This window comes from Amblyomma mixtum, chromosome 1 (assembly GCF_055824585.1).
Source record: "Amblyomma mixtum isolate Tamu chromosome 1, ASM5582458v1, whole genome shotgun sequence".
NCBI lineage: Eukaryota > Metazoa > Arthropoda > Arachnida > Ixodida > Ixodidae > Amblyomma > Amblyomma mixtum.
In genome coordinates, this window is record NC_143012.1 from 98,372,149 (window position 1) to 98,392,180 (window position 20,032).

The 20,032-nt window shown below is 46.5% G+C and overlaps 1 protein-coding gene across 2 annotated transcripts; it reads left to right on the plus strand.

Annotated features, from left to right (window-relative positions):
* The first annotated feature begins 278 nt into the window (after positions 1–278).
* Positions 279–19,522, plus strand: LOC149367290 (uncharacterized). 2 transcript variants are annotated; one of them, XM_089554951.1, is made up of 11 exons: positions 281–455; positions 11,419–11,602; positions 11,717–11,799; positions 11,893–11,983; positions 12,256–12,291; positions 12,347–12,394; positions 13,516–13,578; positions 14,440–14,642; positions 15,752–15,911; positions 16,538–16,641; positions 17,887–19,522. In XM_089554951.1, the coding sequence occupies exons 1-11, from the start codon at positions 327–329 to the stop codon at positions 17,902–17,904; spliced, it is 1,119 nt and encodes a 372-aa protein (XP_089411077.1). In that variant the 5' UTR covers positions 281–326; the 3' UTR covers positions 17,905–19,522. The 2 variants fall into 2 exon arrangements, with proteins under 2 accessions (XP_089411083.1, XP_089411077.1); XM_089554957.1 differs by lacking the exon at positions 12,347–12,394 and having other exon boundaries at positions 279–455.
* Positions 19,523–20,032: the final 510 nt, after the last annotated feature.

Genomic DNA, 20,032 nt, shown 5'->3' on the forward strand with positions numbered 1-20,032 from the left:
ACACAAACTCACGAATGCCAGTTAATGTTCACGGATATCAAAATAAAAAGTATATTGAACAATATTTGTACATAAGAAATATTGACAACTACAAAAAAATTGCAATTTCTTTTCAGTTTCACATTTGGGTAAGGGTACAAAAACTCGTTGTAACTACAAAATTATTTCGCAAATTTAATCACATGTTAAAACTTTTGCAGTGTTGTTTTGTTTTCTGCTTTTTTTTCTTCTTGGTCAGTTCCAGTTTTTTATTTGTGATAGCCTGTTCAGAACGGTAGCACCGTATCGCCATCGCCATCTGATCAGCTGTTTCTGCGGTTTCTGACATGGTTTATGCACATGCCTTCCACACCGTTTGCAACCTGTGTGGTTATCGAGAAATTAGCGTGGACTTCGCTTTCAGCCCGGGTCCTTGGTTTTCCGCTGTCAGCGTGATGAGCCAGCATCAACAAAATGTATGTGGTTTGCCGTCACTTCACAGCTGGCTTTACTCGTTAACGCTTGCATGAAGGACATATTTAGTACAGAGGTGAGGTGTATGAGGTAACGGGACACGGGACAAGTTTCTGCCCTTGTGTAGTACATGGCCCTGTCGTTGAGGGGTAAATTGATGTTCTGCACGCGTTGTGTCATTTACCAGTTCCGCTTTGTATTTGGCCTTTTGTCTTGCATTTATGACTCAACAACACGTAGCTTACTTCCATGACTGTCTTTTTTGGTCAGGTTGTTCTTGACATCGCAAATATGCCGAAAGTTCCATCCAAGAGGCATATTTTGTACAAAGCTCATCGCGAAGTCGAGGGCCTGTTTAATGCACACGACCCGAAATTCTCAGACATCAGCCCAACGTGCTTGTTGAACGTCTCCGGTCAGAGCAGCGATTCGACTTCGCCCCCTGAGGTTGTCGTTTCAGCTGAGAGCTTGTCAGGTGATCAACCTGTTGACAAACAATCCCACATTTTTGGCCGTGTTTTGGTAGACGAAGCTCCTGTTAACATTGCTGTAGAATGCGCATCTCATTGCTCAGAAGAGGAGGTAGAAGACTGCGTTAATAGCAGCAGCGTACCGGATGAATGTGCCCTTCCAGCTGGCAGCTCGTCTTCCACTCTGTGTGGCGTCAGCAGGGAAGAACCCAGTGCTTGTGAGGATGTTGATAGCCCTGGTAGCGCGAGCTTCGGGAAGCGGCTGGCGGAGTGGGCTGTAGAGAATAATGTTACTCACAGGTCCTTAACATCTCTCTTGGGAATTTTGAAATCACATGGTTGCTTTCGTAACCTACCCACTGACGCCCGGACTCTCCTGAAAACTCCCCGCATGTCGGCTGCAACAGCTGGTGTGGTGCCGTTGCCTCCAGGCTTGTACTGCCACTATGGTCTGAAGGAAACCTTGTTGCACTATATCCTTAAGATGGAGCCCTTTCCAGAGATGATAGCCCTTAGTTTTAATGTGGATGGACTACCTTTGTCTAAAAGTTCTAAGCAGCAGCTTTGGTCAATACAGTGCCTTGTGCATGCGGATACTGTCACTGGCTGTGCATCAGAGCCGTTTGTTGTTGGGGCATTTGAAGGTCCATCTAAGCCACAATGCTCAAATGACTTTTTACGCCCTCTTGTCACAGAACTAAAACAGGTACTTAATGATGGCCTCTCTGTATCCGGCAGTCAAGTGAAGGTTCAGTTGAGGAATATTATCTGTGATGCACCAGCCCGGGCATTTATATTCCAGACAAAAGGCCACACCAGCTATTATGGCTGCCCTAAATGTACAGCTGAAGGCAGCTTCCATGACAAGGTCTTCTTTTCATCAGCGGCAGGAACGCCAAGGACAGACCAGTCGTTTCGCCTTCAGACAGACTTCAACTACCACCAAGGCGTATCTATTCTGACTGAGTTGCCTATTGACTGTGTAAAATGTGCTCCTCTTGATCCTATGCACTTACTGTATCTAGGCATGATGAGGAAGCTCATAAATTTATGGTTCTGTGGTCCTCTTTCTGTTCGGATTGGTCCGGCTGACCGCGACCGGATTTCAAATCATAGCGCCTCTCTGCAGAAACATGTGCCAGATGAGTTTGCGCGTAAGCCCAGGGGGCTCGATGAGAAGTGTGGGAATCCTGGCTTTCCGCCGTCGCCTTTGCGCGGCTGTGCCGGCCGCCCGCGTTGTTTCTCCTCTTTCCCTTGCTCCCGCCTCAGGCGGTGGAGAGGCGGCTTTGTGACTAATCACTGTCATTTAGCCACAGCTCCGCCCCGGCTCCCCAAGGGCCTTTGCCATTGGCGCCTTTTGGCGGGAATTCGGGACCCCGCTTTGGGCGGCCGCGCGCCGCGCGACCGTCCGAGTGGGGCCCAGAGAGAGGGATCCCTCCGAGACAGCGAAAGGTGCGTACGTTACTGTTTGTCCCTGCCGGCCTTTGCCGCTCGGACCAGTGCTTACTCGAGCTCGCCCGCACGTGTCCTCTGACCTGCAGCGGCTCGAGCCTGTCCAGCGGGGTCCAGCGACCTCAGACAGGCGTACCTTGCGTTGTTTGCCCACTCTCTCTCGCAACCGGCCCAACGGTCGACACGAGAGAGAGATCACAGCACTGCCGCGGGGACATTCTCCTGCAGCGGCGTGCTAGCGGCGCGCATTACTCGAGTCGCTTCGTGCGCGCAGCGGAGCCTTGCTCCTCGCGCGCCCCCGGGACGGGGTGACTATTGAGTGTGTGTGTATCAGCTGGAGGACGATGTGAATAAACGTCTCCTTGGTGAACTTGGAGGCCTATTTCTTTGCGGCGAATCGCTCTCCTCCCAGCGGAGGTTGAGTGCACCGCATCGGTGTCCCAGTGTGTGTGTGGTGACGGCTGATCGGGGCCTTTGGCTCGCGCGAAGCTCGAACCCGCGGTGGGTGGTGGCCTTTGTCCACGTAGAAACCCATAGAAGGACAGGTGGAAAGCTACGGAGTTTCGGCTTTTTCTTCACTATACCGGTCCTATCATTGTAAAGGAGCTCTCGGAAGCAGTCTATATGAACTTCCTTACACTCCACGCAGCTGCTTCAGTCCTAAGCATATCTGCTTTGTGTGAACAGCATGGTGACTATGCAGGCAAACTTCTAGAGCATTTTGTAGAAGGCTTCGTTGATATATATGGAGAAACCAATGTGTCATACAATGTGCACTGTCTCCTGCACCTTGCTGCAGATGCTCAGTGGTATGGTACTTTGGATTCTTTCTCAGCGTTCCCTTTCGAAAACAACTTACAGATGATTAAGAACTTGTTGCGCAAACCAGGATCCACTCTGAGACAAATCTACAACAGAACTCAAGAGAATATTAATTTCATGAGGCCTTCTCCCGTCACCTGTCACAACGACTATGAGCTGTTAGGCAGTCATGAGGGAGCAGATCTTCCAGTGGAATATGTGTGTCCCCAATACAGTGCTATCAAGTTCGACTCTTTCACACTGAGTCTAAAACAAGGCAACAACTGTTGCAAAATCAACAATGACATTGTTCTCATTGAGAGAATAGCGCACAGGAGGGAAGATAACCGCCCTTGCATCATTGGCAGGCAGTTTATGATAGTAGAGCCTCTGCCGAACCTGAGTTCGGGATTCTGCCGGACCCTACCCGGAAGCGAAAGCCAGCAGCAACATCTACCATGAGCTTGCCCCAGACGATGACTCCAATCATTCTTCAGCAGCCCCGGGTGCCACCAACCTTCGACGCTTCGCCTGGCGCCGACCCCGAAGAATGGCTGGAGCAGTTCGACCGTGTGGCGATCTTCAACAACTGGGACGATGCCACGAAACTTAGGTACGTGTTCTTCGCCTTGGAGGGACCAGCAAAAGTCTGGTTTGAGAATGAGGAAGCTAACCTCACGAACTGGGAAACCTTCAAGGAGCAGCTTCTAAAGACCTTCACGAACGTCGTGCGAAAGGAGAGAGCCCAGCAGCTGCTACAGTCTCGCATACAACACCCAAACGAGACCGTTGCTGTGTACACTGAGGAAATGAAGCGTCTCTTCCGGCGTACCGACGCAAACATGAAGGAAGAAGAAAAAGTAAAGCTGCTCATGCGAGGAGTTAAAGAGCAGCTCTTTGCCGGCCTCGTCCGCAACCCACCGAAAACTGTCGCGGAATTTGTAGAAGAGGCATCCACGATGGAAAAAACTCTTGATGCCCGAGCCCGCCAGTATGACCGCCAGCAGCGCGTTTTCTCAGCAAGCTGCCTGGACACCGCTAACAGCAATGACCTGCGGGAGGTTATACGTCAAGTTGTGCGAGAGGAGCTCCGACGATTGCTGCCAACGGGAACGCAGCCGCAACCTTCACCGCTCACTGACGTCATCCGGGACGAGGTTCAACAGGCCTTGGGTGCGACGCCGACACCCATGCAGCCTATGCAGCCCCCAGCCATGACTTACGCCGCAGCTGTGCGCCGTCCTGCACCTCGACAACGGGACCCAAGCCCCTATCGCCCTCAGCCAGCTGCGTTGGACCGCCGCCCACTCGCCCCAACCCGCCCGTCCTACGAGCGACGCGCGCAGCCGAGGAAATGCGACGAGTGGAGAACTCCCGACCAGCGCCGCCCACTATGCTTCCACTGTGGCGAAGCCGGTCACGTCCTCCGGCACTGCCCATACAGAAGACTGGGCATCCGAGGGTTCTCTTACGACGCTCCACGACCCCGACCCGGCCAGCGACCAGCCGAAATCGAGGAGTTTTTACGTCGGGAAGAATACTCATCGACGAGCCGCCTATCACGTTCCCCGTCGCCATCGTCCCCGCGCTTTGTATCTCTTAGCCGAGGTTACGCCGTGCGTGGACGCTCCCCCAGCCCCCGAAGGTTAAACTAAATAAAGCAGCCTCTGGAGGTGAGGTTGCTTCTAAGCGCAATGACAAAGATCCTCCATCGACGAATACTCAAGACCATGCCTCAACTACGACGACAACACCGACGACAACACCGACGACGACGACACCGACGACGACGACGCGGCCAGACTTGAAGCTTTTACCGCTGCCCAGTGAAGTAACGTCGCAGTACGCCCACCGCAGCCTCACTACTCGACGAAGCGTGATCGGACACCGAAGACAACGTACAATACGAGAACGCGAACAAGTGACCTTGAAGTTAGGGTCGACGGCCACGCGATTACTGCCTTGGTGGACACGGGAGCTGACTACTCTGTCATGAGTGGCCCACTCGCTGTCCGACTCAGGAAGGTAACAACAACCTGGGATGGCCCGCTGATCCGCACCGCAGGTGGCAACCTGATTACGCCGTCAGGACGCTGCACCGCGAGAGTTACTGTAAATGGGAGAACCTATGCGACAACCTTCCTGATCCTACAGCAATGCTCGAGAGACGTGATTTTGGGAATGGACTTCCTGAACGAACATCGGGCGATCATCGACCTTCGATCTAAGTCGATCAAGCTTTCCACGGAAAAAGCCATACCGGTTGGGACGGGCGCGACTCATCACGTTGCCTTAAACGTCCTCGATGAAGCATTGAGCGTGCCGCCCCGATCAAGTGTTCTCGTCGGCATAGGTACTGGAGACATCGAAAATGCCGAAGGCGTTATCGAGGGGAACACCCAGTTACTCCTGGATCGAGGATTGGGCGTCGCGAGGGGAGTCGCCGAAATCCGAAATGGCCAAGCCCAGGTGTTGCTAACCAACTTCACGGAAGAATACCGGCATCTAAACAAAGGTTCGACGATCGCTTTCCTCGACGAGCTGGCAGACATCAGAGACGTATTTGCCCTACCCGATCAACCCGCAGAACCATTTGACCAAGGCCATCAACCCACGTTCGACATCAACCCGGCATTACCCCGGAGCAGACAAGACCAAATACGCAGTCTTCTTCAAAGGTACACCGATTGCTTCTCATCAGCATCAAATGTGCGAAGAACCAAGCTAGCCAAGCACCGCATTGTCACAGACGAACACGCGCGACCACTGCGACAGAGCCCCTACCGCGTATCGCCGCTAGAACGCCAAGCTATCCGCAAGCAAGTTGAGGAAATGCTTCGTGACGACGTCATACAGCCATCGAGGAGCCCCTGGGCAGCACCGGTCGTCCTAGTGAAAAAGAAAGACGGCACCCTTCGCTTTTGCGTCGACTACCGCCGCCTGAACAACATTACGAAGAAGGATATCTACCCCCTCCCCCGCATCGACGATACACTGGACCGGCTGTGCAACGCTAAGTACTTCTCATCGATGGACCTCAAGTGCGGCTACTGGCAAATTGAAGTCGACGAAAGAGATCGCGAGAACACTGCGTTCATCACGCCAGACGGACTCTTCGAGTTCAAGGTGATGCCATTCGGCCTCTGCTCTGCCCCAGCGACGTTCCAGCGAGTAATGGATACGGTGCTCGCAGGCTTGAAGTGGCAGATTTGCCTAGTCTACTTAGATGACATTGTTGTCTTCTCCTCAAGCTTTGAAGACCACCTCAGAAGGCTTCGGATAGTGCTGGAAACGATCAAGTCTTCAGGCCTGACACTGAAACCAGAGAAGTGCCACTTCGCCTACGAGGAGCTGCTGTTCCTTGGTCACGTCGTAAGCAAGGATGGAGTTCGCCCAGACCCCCAGAAGACGGCTGCGATCGCAGAGTTTCCACAGCCTAATGACAAGAAGGCTATACGCAGATTCCTTGGATTGTGCGCTTATTACCGACGATTCGTCAAGAACTTTTCGCGCATCGCTGAACCTTTGACTCAACTTACCAAGGCTGACGTGCCTTTCAAATGGGAAAGGCCACAAGAGGAAGCTTTCAACGAGCTGAAGCGCCGCTTACAGTCGCCTCCTGTGCTCGGGCACTTTGATGAAAACGCCGAAACCGAAGTTCATACCGATTCAAGCGGGGTGGGCTTAGGAGCGGTCCTCGTTCAGAAAAATGGCAGACAGGAGAAAGTTATCGCGTACGCCAGCCGTTCACTGTCGAGAGCCGAAGCCAACTATTCGACGACAGAGAAAGAATGTCTCGCCATTATTTGGGCCACGTCCAAATTTCGCCCCTACCTATACGGACGACCATTCAAGGTTGTGAGCGATCACCATGCTCTGTGCTGGCTGGCCAATTTGAAAGATCCCTCCGGCCGCCTTGCTCGTTGGAGCCTGCGTCCTCAAAAATTCGACATAACTGTAGTCTACAAATCTGGCCGCAAGCATTCCGATGCAGACTGCTTGTCACGAGCTCCTGTCGACGCAGCACCCGAAGAGGAAGACGACGACGCTTTCTGAGGACCGGTAAGCGCCAGCAGTTTCGCGCAGCAGCAGCACTCGGATCCTGACTTGCAAAGCCTAGTTGATTATCTGAAAGGCAAGACCGCATCGCCTCCCCGAGGGTTCAAGCGGCAACTGTCCTCCTTCGTCCTTCACAACAATGTCCTCCTGAAGAAGAACTTCGCGCCGAACAGGACAGTGCATCTTCTTGTCATGCCCAAAAATCTCAGGCAAGAAATTATGCAGGCATGTCATGATGAGCCGACTGCAGGACATCTCGGGATTGCTCGCACGTTGCACCGCATCCAGGAGAAGTACTATTGGCCACGGCTAGCTACCGACGTTTCCCATTACGTGAAAACGTGCCGTGAGTGTCAGCGACGCAAAACGCCTCCGACTAGACCAGCCGGACTCCTGAACCCCATACCACCGCCAACTAAGCCCTTTCAGCAAATAGGGATGGACCTCCTCGGCCCCTTTCCGACCTCTTCATCAGGAAACAAGTGGGTCATCGTGGCCACCGACTACATGACCCGCTACGCCGAAGCAAAAGCGTTGCCTAGTGGTACCGCAACAGAAGTCGCAAAATTTTTTGTCGAACAAATTCTCCTACGACACGGCGCCCCGGAAGTGCTCATCACAGACAGAGGAACGGCGTTTACGGCGGAGCTGACGCAAGTCATTTTAAACTACAGCCAGACAAGCCATCGGAGGACAACTGCCTATCATCCACAAACCAACGGACTCACAGAGCGTCTGAACAAGACCATCGCAGACATGCTCTCCATGTACATCGACGCCGAACACAAGACCTGGGACTCCATTCTGCCCTACGTGATCTTCGCGTACAATACTGCCGTCCAGGAGACAACCAGGTTTACCCCATTCCAGCTGGTATACGGCAGGAAGCCCACGACAACACTCGACGCAATGCTCCCGCACGTTTCCGACGAAGACAACCTCGACGTCGCCGCCTACCTTCATCGCGCCGAGGAAGCCCGAAGACTTGCGCGGCTTCGCATTCAAGACCAGCAGCACACCGACGCCCGACGCTACAATCTGCGCCGACGAGACACGCATTACAAGCCAGGTGATCGTGTTTGGATATGGACGCCAGTTCGCCGCCGTGGATTGAGTGAAAAGTTGCTGCGACGCTACTTTGGCCCGTACAAGGTTCTCCGTCGCATCGGTGACCTCGACTACGAAGTCATCCCCGACGGCACGACAGCATCTCAGCGACGCCGCACACGCCCGGAAGTCGTACATGTCGTACGCCTGAAGCCATATTATGAACGCTAAAGGACTGGAAGTTTTCATTGTCCGTGTTTATTTTCATTTTAAAGCATCGAGCCGATGCTTCTTTGGAAGGGGGGTAATGCCACGTATCATTGTAGTGTTTGTTCGTTCACGCTCAAGGCAGCAGGAAAGGGTCGTTATCACTTTTTTTCGTGGCGCGAGAAGCGACCAGACTAATCTCGATTGTTCGCAGCCATGAAAGGCTGCATCTAGGTTTTTCCAGATTACCGTAGATGATCTTGACCTGTTATCTGGAAGTTTCCTAGCCGGCTTTAAATTGAGCGATGCCGCGAGCGGCGGACATTCGTAGTTCGACGACTGACGAGCACGCTTATTGCTTACGCCGCCGCCGAGTGATTCAGTTATTTTGAGGGCGCAAGTCAGCCCAAATAAAGAGCTTCGTTTGCAAGTATTTCTGGTGTCTTCCTGACCACTGGACTGCCGTCACTACAACGTGACAATACCTATCCTTTCGAGTCCACAAGGCTTGGTATTGCTTCTGTCCAGAAGCTTTCACCCCCCAGGAGTTGGCTGATTGAACGCGTGAAAAAACTTGTAATTCTCCCACAGAGTGGCCACTTTGCAGTTTTTCCTCTGTTGCATACAAGCTAAGTTCGCTCCTGTTTCTTGAGCCCATTATACACTCTCATTAGCACTAGGAGTTAGTCATGTTTTTTCAGGAACCTGTCTGGCATCAGCGGTTGCTTTGATGCTGTAATTTCTTTCTGTGACGTCTGTAGTAGAATTCTAGTATTTTTGCTTGAAACCTCCTTGCGTCCATGTTTTGTTTTGGTGACAGGATTTCTGTTTGTGGTAAATTGGCTTTTGAGGTTTACCTCAGCATATTCTTTTCTGGCTGCAAAATTACCTAACTGGCCGTTCGCAGAAAGTAATCGTAAATGGAGCTGAATCTGCTACCGCTTCTGTGACATCCGGGGTACCACAGGGCTCTGTATTAGGGCCTCTTCTTTTTTTAATTTACGTTAATGACATTGGTACTGGAATAACTTCAAAAATCAGGCTCTACGCTGATGATTGTGTTTTATACAGGGAAATTAAACATGATTCAGATCGATTAGCTTTACAGTCCGACCTCCACAGAATATCCCATTGGTGTCAAAACTGGCTTATGTCTCTAAACGTTTCCAAGTGCTCTTATATCCGTTTCACCAGAAAGCGTAATTTCATGCAGTCAAATTATTATATCGATGGTCAGCCCCTCGCGTCAGTTAACGAAGCTAAATACCTAGGTGTCACATTTTCTTCAGACTTAACATGGAATCATCACGTTCAATGTATAACCCAGAAGGCAGGTCGCGTTCTGAACTTTATTAAAAGAAACTTCAAACAAGCCCCACAAAACGTTAGGGAAACACTTTACGTTACCAATGTCCGCCCTATTCTTGAATATGCCTGTATTGTGTGGGACCCTCCCACACAGCATCTTATTAACAGTATAGAAGCCATTCAGAATCGTGCCGCTCGCTTTGTAACTAGTTGTTACCAATTTCCCAGCAGCATCTCCGGTATAAAACGTCAGATTAACTGGGAGGACCTTTCCCTGCGCCGTGAACGATTTCGCCTTTTATTCTTGCGGGACGTTCTGTACAACGAAACACCGTTAGCTAAAAGTAGATATTTACAGACACCGAGTTATGTATCTGAGCGGCGAGATCACAGCCTAAAGATTAAAGAAATTTTTGCCCGCACATCTGTTTATAAGAAGTCGTTTTTTCCGTGCACTATCAGTAAATGGAACCAGCTGCGTCCTGACATTGTTGAAACTGCTGATCGTGCAAAGTTTGTCGATGCACTTAGTCATACGCGTAACTTTCTTCATTTTTCCCCTTTATGTCTACTGATTGATTACCCGTGTATGTTGCGTGTGTTTATTTATTACTTTGGAGCAATTATTGATTGCCCGCGTTTGTTTCTTGTATTTGTTATCACTCTGATGCTTTGAAATGGGTTTCTATCGTTCCTCAATTCTGCAATGCCCATCAGGACAATGTATTTGATGCCTGTACTGTTTACACTTTAGAACTTTGGCGCTGACAAGTGTTCCAGTTTTCTGCCTCGTCCCCCCTACTGTAATGCCCACCAGGGCGATATGTAGGTACTTGAATAAATAAATAAATAAATAAATGGCGCAGTATCTGTCTCACACATCTCGGCCGACACCTGAACGCTCTAAGGGAATGGAAGAAGTTGGGAGTGAAAGAGAAAGAGGTGCCGTAGTAGAGAATAATTTTGACCACCTGGGGATCTTTAGCGTACACTGACATCGCACAGAACATGGGTGCCTTTGCATTCTGGCTCCATCGAAACGCGGCCAGGTTCGAACGTGGGTACTTTCGTGGCTTTTCTGAATTTGGGATATTTTTCTTGTTTGTTCTCAAGATTTTAGGTTTAATTGCTTTGTCACTGGCAGCAATTGTTATCGCAGCTTCAGACGTTATTGTCCTGCACAGCAGTTCATGTAGCTTTCGGCAGCATTTGTAGTTTGCATTCTGGCAGCCTTTTGCCCAATTTTCCAGCCTCGTTTCCGAACCATGAAAAGGTATTACCATTTCTGCATTTCATAAATTGTGAAAGTTTGTGAAAGTTTGTGACCGGCCAAACTAAGACAAAAATTGCTGAGCATAACTAACATCTGAAATCAACTGACAAGTCAGTAATGATGCAACTAGACTGATTTTTCAGCAACTAACATCTGAAATCAACAGACAAGTCAATATTGATGTAACTAGACTGATTTTTCAGCTCTAGTGTATGCACATTCTTGCTCTAACTGAAGGTTACATGTCCACTAGATTCTGTAAGCCAGGTCAAATAATTTTGGGAGGCAGAACGAAAGCACTGGCATGTTTTCACAAGAATATTAAATAAGCAATGTCATTGTTTCCAGATGAAGTTCTGCATAGTTGAATTTACAGAAGAAGGCGCAGTGGACATCGTCCCTGCATCCTGGATAAATGGAAGAAAGTGTTTCTGGCCACCTGGCCCTGGTTCTAAGAACTCGTTTGTCCAGAAAGCAAAGAACCCTGGCGAAGACTGGAAGAGATTTAACATCAATGTAAAGGGCACATACAGTAAGTTTGTTTATTTTAACATGCCACAGCTTAGCAAGAATCTTTGTCATAAATCGCACTACACTTTCTTAGCCGAAATTATACACAACCTTAATTTTTACTTTTTCACTGCAGCGAACTATGCCGATGCTCGAAAAAAACTGGACCGGGCTCAATACACCTCGGACTTAGAGAGCGATTCTCTTGGAAAGCGGAAGGTTATAAGCTATTATTTCTTGCATTTATTTTAGCACTCATGCCGTAGCTGTGAGCTAGTTTTCTGAATCTACCCTTCCTGTTTTTCGACAAAGGTGTCAAAACCAAGCCGCTATGCAAGCGAGGATGAGGTGAGGCCACCGCCATCACCTCCCATTGGCTTCCCTGGGCCATCAACTGCACCACGTAAGTATGTTGCAGTATTGGTCAAGTGTTTGAGGGATTCCTCTTAGGTGCAGATTTGTAATGAGGCAGTAACTACTCATTGGCATGTTGTACACAAGCGTAGGCTGGACTCGTGCGAATTTTTCTTCAGCTACCAAGTTTTTCTGGAAGCTGTATTGCTTTCCTTTGTATCCATATGACTGTGCTTCAGTGGCCGCTAATGAGTACTTACTCCCTTATCATGTTGCACAATGCAGGTACTCACAGTGGTGACCCCTATGATTTATTTTTAGGCGATCAGCATGACTCAATGGACGTGGATGAAATTGGTAAGCAATGCCTTTGGGTAGTTTTACTGCAGAACCTAAGACTTCTCTCTCGTAGCAAACACAGAAGGGACCAGTGACCACTCTGACGAGAGGAATGAAGTTGGTGAGAACGAATTTTGTACTTTATCAATAACCTACACATTACACATAAAGGTGCCGTTGATTGTTGTTGGTAGTTGTCATGGCATTTTCTGAGCTAGAAACAGCATTGCAATAGTGTGCCTATTATTGCGCTTATTATTGTTCGCTCCTGCAGAAGTACCTATTTTACTGTTTATAAGCCTATGATATTAGTAAAGAGTTTGACTTCATAATTGTCTGGTGCCTTTTATGTACTTCAAATGTAACACTGCTTTTAGAATTCAGCCTTCGAAAGGTGTGACCACTGTTGTGATTTGTTTGGCTTCTTTGTTCTCGAAGATTTCAGATTTATTTGATCTCTTTTTACATTATTTCTAGCATCACAAAGCTCCAGCACTTCCAGAATCCATAAACTGCCTGAAGTTTGTAGCTGAAAGGGTATGGCTTTAATGTGTAAATGGCAATAGTTCCTGGCTTTTTGTAGTGACAATATTTGTGTATGCCTGTAAAATTAGATTTAGTAGGCACTGGAGCTTTTTTGTGATGCACCAGTTTGAAGACCCATTGTTCTAAAACCACGACATTTTCTGATACATGACATGTAGTTTTCACTCTTTTACTAGCACATGCTCTGCCAAAGGTATTATTCATCAATAAATGCATAACAGCAAAATACACGATCTGTTTTGTTTACTTTAATGCACATGTATACTATACCATTTCTTTCTGGCTTATAAGTTTGCATTATGCATGAAAAAAATTACCAGATTGACAGTTTACTTGAACATAAAGTGAAGTTGAATAGTGACACAGTTATTTTAATTACAAATGTTACGCCGCTGCCGTGGGTCGGTGGTTATGTTGCTCGGCTGCTGACCTGAAAGACGCAGGTTCAGTCCCAACCACGGTGTCACATTTTGATGGAAGCCAAATGCTTGAGGCCCGTGTACTGTGCAATGTCAATGCATATTAAAGAACCCCAGGTGGTTGAAATTTTCGGCGCCCTTCACTATGGCGCCCTCATAACTTGAGCCACTTTGGGACATTAAACCTATGAACTCATTATATATGTAGCAGAGTTGCATGTCCCCCTTTTTGATGATTTTGTTTTATTGCCCTAAATACGGTAGTTTGTTTTTACAGGTGACCTGCCATCTGCTAGTGAATGTTGCTCCCAGTTGAAGAAAAGACTACTACCCCCTGAAGGTAAGTGCAAACACATTCTAAATATATATTCATGATACAGTTCTCAAACACATCTGTGTGGATGCTGTAGGTACATGTTGCTTTCATTTGTGACCATACTTTCTGTAACATGTAGCTGGCTAATAACTAATGAATGTTTTTACAGAGGAATAAGAATAAATGTTCAGTGAGTGTGCCATTTGTACACACTATTCTATACTGCTTTTCATATATAGTAGTCAACGCTGTGGTGGCTGTGCAAGTCCTGCGCTGTGAAGCCATATTACTCTGCCACGCATCATTCGTTCTTCTTGAAGCCCCAGTGAGGGTTTGAACTAAATCAAAGAGCAATATAAAACAAAATGCTAGCATTCCAAATCACAATCAAGGCTGATGGGCTTTCTGTCACTGGACCTCCATATTATAACTTTCAGTGATGGTGAACTACATTTTACGTGTGGATGCAGTCTGAGAGAAAAGGTGCCTCAGCTGTGTATCACTCCGCCACATGTCATTCCTACTCCTTGAAGTCTACGAATCACACAGCTGAAGTGTGGTAAGAGGCAAAACGAAGTGTATGAGGTTGCCAGTCATGGTATTGGGATCTGTTGGAATGAAACATGCCTGTGTTCGCATTGGTGGTATGGCGAACTATTTTTTGTTGTGACTTGACCTGCTCAAACAGGCGCGCAGCCTTGGCAGTGCTGACCGCTATGTATGAAACGAAGTATAGCTTATTTTGTGCTCTGGTTTTATATTTCATTATGAAATTACTTTATCAGTACTGGACTTTGTAAGTGCAAGTTTTTTAGGTACTTTTAATTGTTTATGCTGAAAAATACTTTGAATAGGTTGCAAAGAACATGCACACTATTGTTGCAGAGTTCCAGTACCAAGTGCTGAGCAAGCTGGCGGTGCTACGTATTGTTCAAGAGCAGCAAGGAGAGGCTTTAGCCGCAATATCTCGTCGATATGCAAGAGAGGAGGTACATGGACAGCAGCGTTTCGTGACCACTGCCTTCAGCGATTACAGCTCTTTGAAAGAGTTTGATGATACTCTAACTGGTTCAAAAAAGGAAATGTTTGTAAGTGCTTGCAGTTTTTTTTTGTGCTTACATTTTTGTGCTTACTTGCTGCAGAAGCCGTATCTAGGTGGTGTAAAGACTGGCAGATGGCCCTTAACATTAATAAGTCCGCTCTTCTCACACTAAACCAGAAAAAAACGTCAGTCTTCCTACACTTACGTTGTCAACAACGCCCCCCTCACTCGAGTTAACAGCTATAAATACCTCGGTGTAATAATATCACATGATCTTAGATGGGATTCACATATCACCTATGTCATATCAGCCGCCATTAAAAAACTCCTGTTCCTCAAAAGGCATCTTCAACAAGCTCCTCCTCCAAGAAAACTAATTGCATACCACGCCTTCGTACGATCGGTACTTGAATATGCGAAAGTTTAATGGTTTCCTCATACTAAATATCTCATAGGAAAATTAGAATCTATCCAAAGAAAGGCAGTGAGATTTATGTTTAACAAATACAGGCCTACTGACTCACCCACCGAACTACTCAAGACAGCCGGCATTCTCACTCTGGAAAATAGAGCTAAACTTGTACGACTAAAATTACTTTACCAGTTACTCCATAATCAGCTTAACCTTGATAAAACTAGGTACCTGATGGCCCCAGAGACAAGACCTACACGTCACAGACATTCAGAAACATTAAAAGAGCACACATTTCGTACTTACTGCCTGAAATACTCCTTTTTTCCACTTACAGTAACAGAATGGAACACCCTTGACCACTCCATTACCCCCAGCACATCACTAGATATCTTCACTCAGTCGGTTTCGACCTCCTGGGGCTCCTTAACGGGCACAAACCCCAGGTGGTCGAAATTTCCGGAGCCCTCCACTACGGCGTCTCTCATAGCCTGAGTCACTTTGGGACGTTAAACCCCAATAAATGGAATCAAATCAATGTTTTACATCTTACTGCACAAAGAAAAGAACCGACCTAAGTCACTTTGTGGTCCTGTGAAGCAAACATTTCACAATCAGATCCCCAAAGCAATTCTGTGGTGTACTTGAGGCTAGATATATTGCTACTTAGCCTAGCAAGGCTGTGAATACATTGACTTTGATTCATTGTTGCATGATGCTAGTAATCTCCCATCTTTTTTTAGATTCGAGAACTTGCTGCCAAAGGAGGTGCTAACATAACAACTTGCACTCGGAGAGTTCTTCGACACCTTCTAACTGATGCCTTAGCCAGTGAATTTTCCTGGTTTGGAAAGAAAGGAAAACACTCATTTTCAGGACTGCGTGTGGCCTCTTGCATCATATGTAAGTAACCCATCTGTACAAGTCGCATGCAAGTAAAAATTCGAAGATGGCTACGTTCATGAGTTCTCTAGAAAGCCGTGCATGTACGCTGTGGCTAAAGCAGACATATAGAAATAAAAAGGGAATTTAATCCTTAAACTTTTTCTTGCACTTTTGTTGTGATGAATAATAAAAAGTGGGACCAGTCTACGAAGTTAGTGGCAAGCTAGATATCAGTGTCTATGCCAGGCTTTGCTTACTGTACACCAAATATCTACTGAGCTAAACTCAAATTTAGCATCTTTTGTTTGAATGGCTGCATTTTAATGATGCAAATGGTGCCAAATCACAACAATCCTGATGGCTTGATTCTGTGTGTCTCACTTTGCTGAGGTATGCGATATCCAACTGCTGTGCAGGAAAAGGAGTGCAGAACGGAGAGCCTTCAGTCCTGTGCTTATTTTGGTTTTCAGGTCAGACCAAACCATTTAGAATTTTGTTACGGTTAACAAGAATTCCCATCAACATCAGTTCAAATTGTTTTCTGTATGTCATCAAATTTTTAAAAAATTAGGTCAAACTCAATTAAAATTGTGCAAAGTAAAAACAGGACGTGATTAATTACTGCTTTATATTTTTGTATACAGCTGCTGTACAGATGGTCCACGATTGCAGAGAGTTTGCCGTGGAGGAAGTGATCCGTGAATGGCTGCGCCATGCCCCTGCACGGCACCGCACCAAGAGCACCAAGGTAACGCTGTCCTTTGATATCAGACTTGATGCAGCCTTGAGATTTCACTGTTTCATTTTAGTTCTTGTGGAAACTGGCCTGGGTCTGTACTGGCCCAAAGTGTTGTTCATTCCTTTGAGCGACTTATGACAGGCAGCATAAGCAGTAATAAGGCTGTTTTACCTAATTCCTAGTAAATAGAGCAGCTTAGCCCGTCAAAAGCAGGCTAAAGAGTCTGTATTGGCACTACTGGTTTAAGTAATAATGCAAAAGCATTTCTTATCTCATGAGTGGCACGGACAAGACCTGTAAACAGAGCGTGTTGGCAAAGCGTGTCTGCACGAACTGAAACTTAAAGAAGCTCTGAAAGGGGCTCTGAATAAAGTTGCGGTATGTCGAGGACGTTAAAGGACGCTGCTTCACGAATATCCTCCGGCAAGAATTTCCTTAATGCGTTTTGTGGAAGTTTAGTTATCTCCCCTCAAAATTTAAATTTACGCATCTTCGCGCCTTTCACTCTCGTCTTGTCACTTTTTGCATGCCGACATGTCGGCACCTCCGCCAGCTGCCGACACGTGCAGCAGAAGGGGAGGGGGGGAAAGGAAGGGAAGCGGTGGGGGGTCTTGCGACCATGGGAGCTGTGTGATGTCAGAAAATGGTGTCACGGCGAACCAATGGCAGCCCTTCGCTGGAGACGTGAAGAGCGTGCCATGACGCGTTACGCACAGATTTGGGCAAAAGCTCGGCACTGCAGGTCACTGCGAGGCATGGAAGCGCAAATTTTTAAAACTATATTGTAAATGATCGGTTCGCTTTTGAGGTCCAGTACGTAGCATGAACACTCGGTGGCCTGTATTGTACATAATGCAAGTGTATTATAGCCAACCACGAACACCCTTTTCAGGGACCCTTTAAGAAAAAAAAAATAGGGTCACGCCAGGAATCTAACCACCACTTTTCCGTGCCCCAGCCGAGTGCGCTAACCACAACTCTATGCCAACTTCTTGCAACCGTGTCCATAATTCTCCTTGTCTATGTTGATGGAAATAAACAAGTAATGAGATTTTTGAAATATGAAATAATTAAAAACTAAAATATTCAAAAATGAACAATGTATTATCACAACGTGTCTAATGCTTTCGCATTACTGCACCTAAGCAGACTAATGTGCACCCCTGGAATTTTTTTCGGTGCTGTCAGTGTATAGCGGTAGTGGTTCAGGTGTTATCAGTTTACAAAAGTACTTTTGCATTATGGTATCAATAGGAGCCGGTCACGGAGTGAGGCCACCGCCATCTGACGTGCGTGCTGACTGGGCAACACAAGATTCACTGTGGTGTTGTGCAACTTGGACATCAGGTTTTCATTTCTGATTCTTCAGGTTATGTTATTACCTCGCAAGTCAACTTGCTTGCCTCTAGGTTTTTAAGCTAAACCAAAACAGCACTTGGCAGTGTTGTGTACTGTCATGGTAACAACTGGTTTCTTTGCCATTCAGATGTCTTGGCTTCCCTGTGATAGCTAAGTGAGCTTTGTGTTAAACACTGGGTTTGAGCGATTTATTCTGTCAATTTTATGTTGTTTATGAAAACATATGTAATGGATGACGGCCTTGTAAGGTAAGCATTTTTTTGACGGCCTTGTAAGCTAAGCCAAAAAAGCACTTGGCGGTGTTGTGTACTGTCATGGTAACCACTGGTTTCTTTGCCATTCAGATGTCTTGGCTTCCCTGTGATAGCTAAGTGAGCTTTGTGTTAAACACTGGGTTTGAGCGATTTATTCTGTCAATTTTATGTTTTTTATGAAAACATATGTAATGGATGACGGCCTTGTAAGGTAAGCATTTTTTTGACGGCCTTGTAAGCTAAGCCAAAAAAGCACTTGACGGTGTTGTGTACTGTCATGGTAACCACTGGTTTCTTTGAGCGATTTATTCTTTCAGTTTTATTTTCTTTATGAAACCACATGTAATGGATGACGGTCTTGTAAGGTAAGCATTATTTTTTGACGGCCTTGTAAGCTAAGCCAAAAAAGCACTTGGCGGTGTTGTGTACTGTCATGGTAACCACTGGTTTCTTTGCCATTCAGATGTCTTGGCTTCCCTGTGATAGCTAAGTGAGCTTTGTGTTAAACACTGGGTTTGAGCGATTTATTCTGTCAATTTTATGTTTTTTATGAAAACATATGTAATGGATGACGGCCTTGTAAGGTAAGCATTTTTTTGACGGCCTTGTAAGCTAAGCCAAAAAAGCACTTGACGGTGTTGTGTACTGTCATGGTAACCACTGGTTTCTTTGAGCGATTTATTCTTTCAGTTTTATTTTCTTTATGAAACCATATGTAATGGATGACGGTCTTGTAAGGTAAGCATTTCTTTTGACGGCCTTGTAAGCTAAGCCAAAAAAGCTCTTGGTGGTGTTGTGTACTGTCATGGTAACCACTGGTTTCTTTGCCATTCAGATGTCTTGGCTTCCCTGTGATAGCTAAGTGAGCTTTGTGTTAAACACTGGGTTTGAGCGATTTATTCTGTCAATTTTATGTTTTTTATGAAAACATATGTAATGGATGACGGCCTTGTAAGGTAAGCATTTTTTTGACGGCCTTGTAAGCTAAGCCAAAAAAGCACTTGACGGTGTTGTGTACTGTCATGGTAACCACTGGTTTCTTTGAGCGATTTATTCTTTCAGTTTTATTTTCTTTATGAAACCATATGTAATGGATGGCGGTCTTGTAAGGTAAGCATTTTTTTTGACGGCCTTGTAAGCTAAGCCAAAAAAGCACTTGGCGGTGTTGTGTACTGTCATGGTAACCACTGGTTTCTTAGCCATTCAGATGTCTTGGCTTCCCTGTGATAGCTAAGTGAGCTTTGTGTTAAACACTGGGCTTGAGCGATTTATTCTGTCAATTTTATTTTCTTTATGAAACCATATGTAACGGATGACGGTCTTGTAAGGTAAGCATTTTTTTTTGACGGCCTTGTAAGCTAAGCCAAAAAAGCACTTGACGGTGTTGTGTACTGTCATGGTAACCACTGGTTTCTTTGCCATTCAAATGTCTTGGCTTCCCTGGGTTAGCTAATTGAGCTTTGTGTTAAACACTGGGTTTGAGCGATTTATTCTTTCAGTTTTATTTTCTTTATGAAACCATATGTAATGGATGACGGTCTTGTAAGGTAAGCATTTTTTTTGACGGCCTTGTAAGCTAAGCCAAAAAAGCACTTGGCGGTGTTGTGTACTGTCATGGTAACCACTGGTTTCTTTGCCATTCAAATGTCTTGGCTTCCCTGGGTTAGCTAATTGAGCTTTGTGTTAAACACTGGGTTTGAGCGATTTATTCTTTCAGTTTTATTTTCTTTATGAAACCATATGTAATGGATGACGGTCTTGTAAGGTAAGCATTTTTTTTTTGACGG

Coding starts and splice junctions, on each gene's coding strand:
- LOC149367290 (XM_089554951.1), top strand. CDS start 327: ATGGTTTATGCACATGCCTTCCACACCGTTTGCAACCTGTGTGGTTAT. Junction 11,603..11,716: donor CAATGTAAAGGGCACATACA/GTAAGTTTGTTT, acceptor TTTTCACTGCAG/CGAACTATGCCGATGCTCGA. Junction 15,912..16,537: donor TGTGGCCTCTTGCATCATAT/GTAAGTAACCCA, acceptor TTTTGTATACAG/CTGCTGTACAGATGGTCCAC.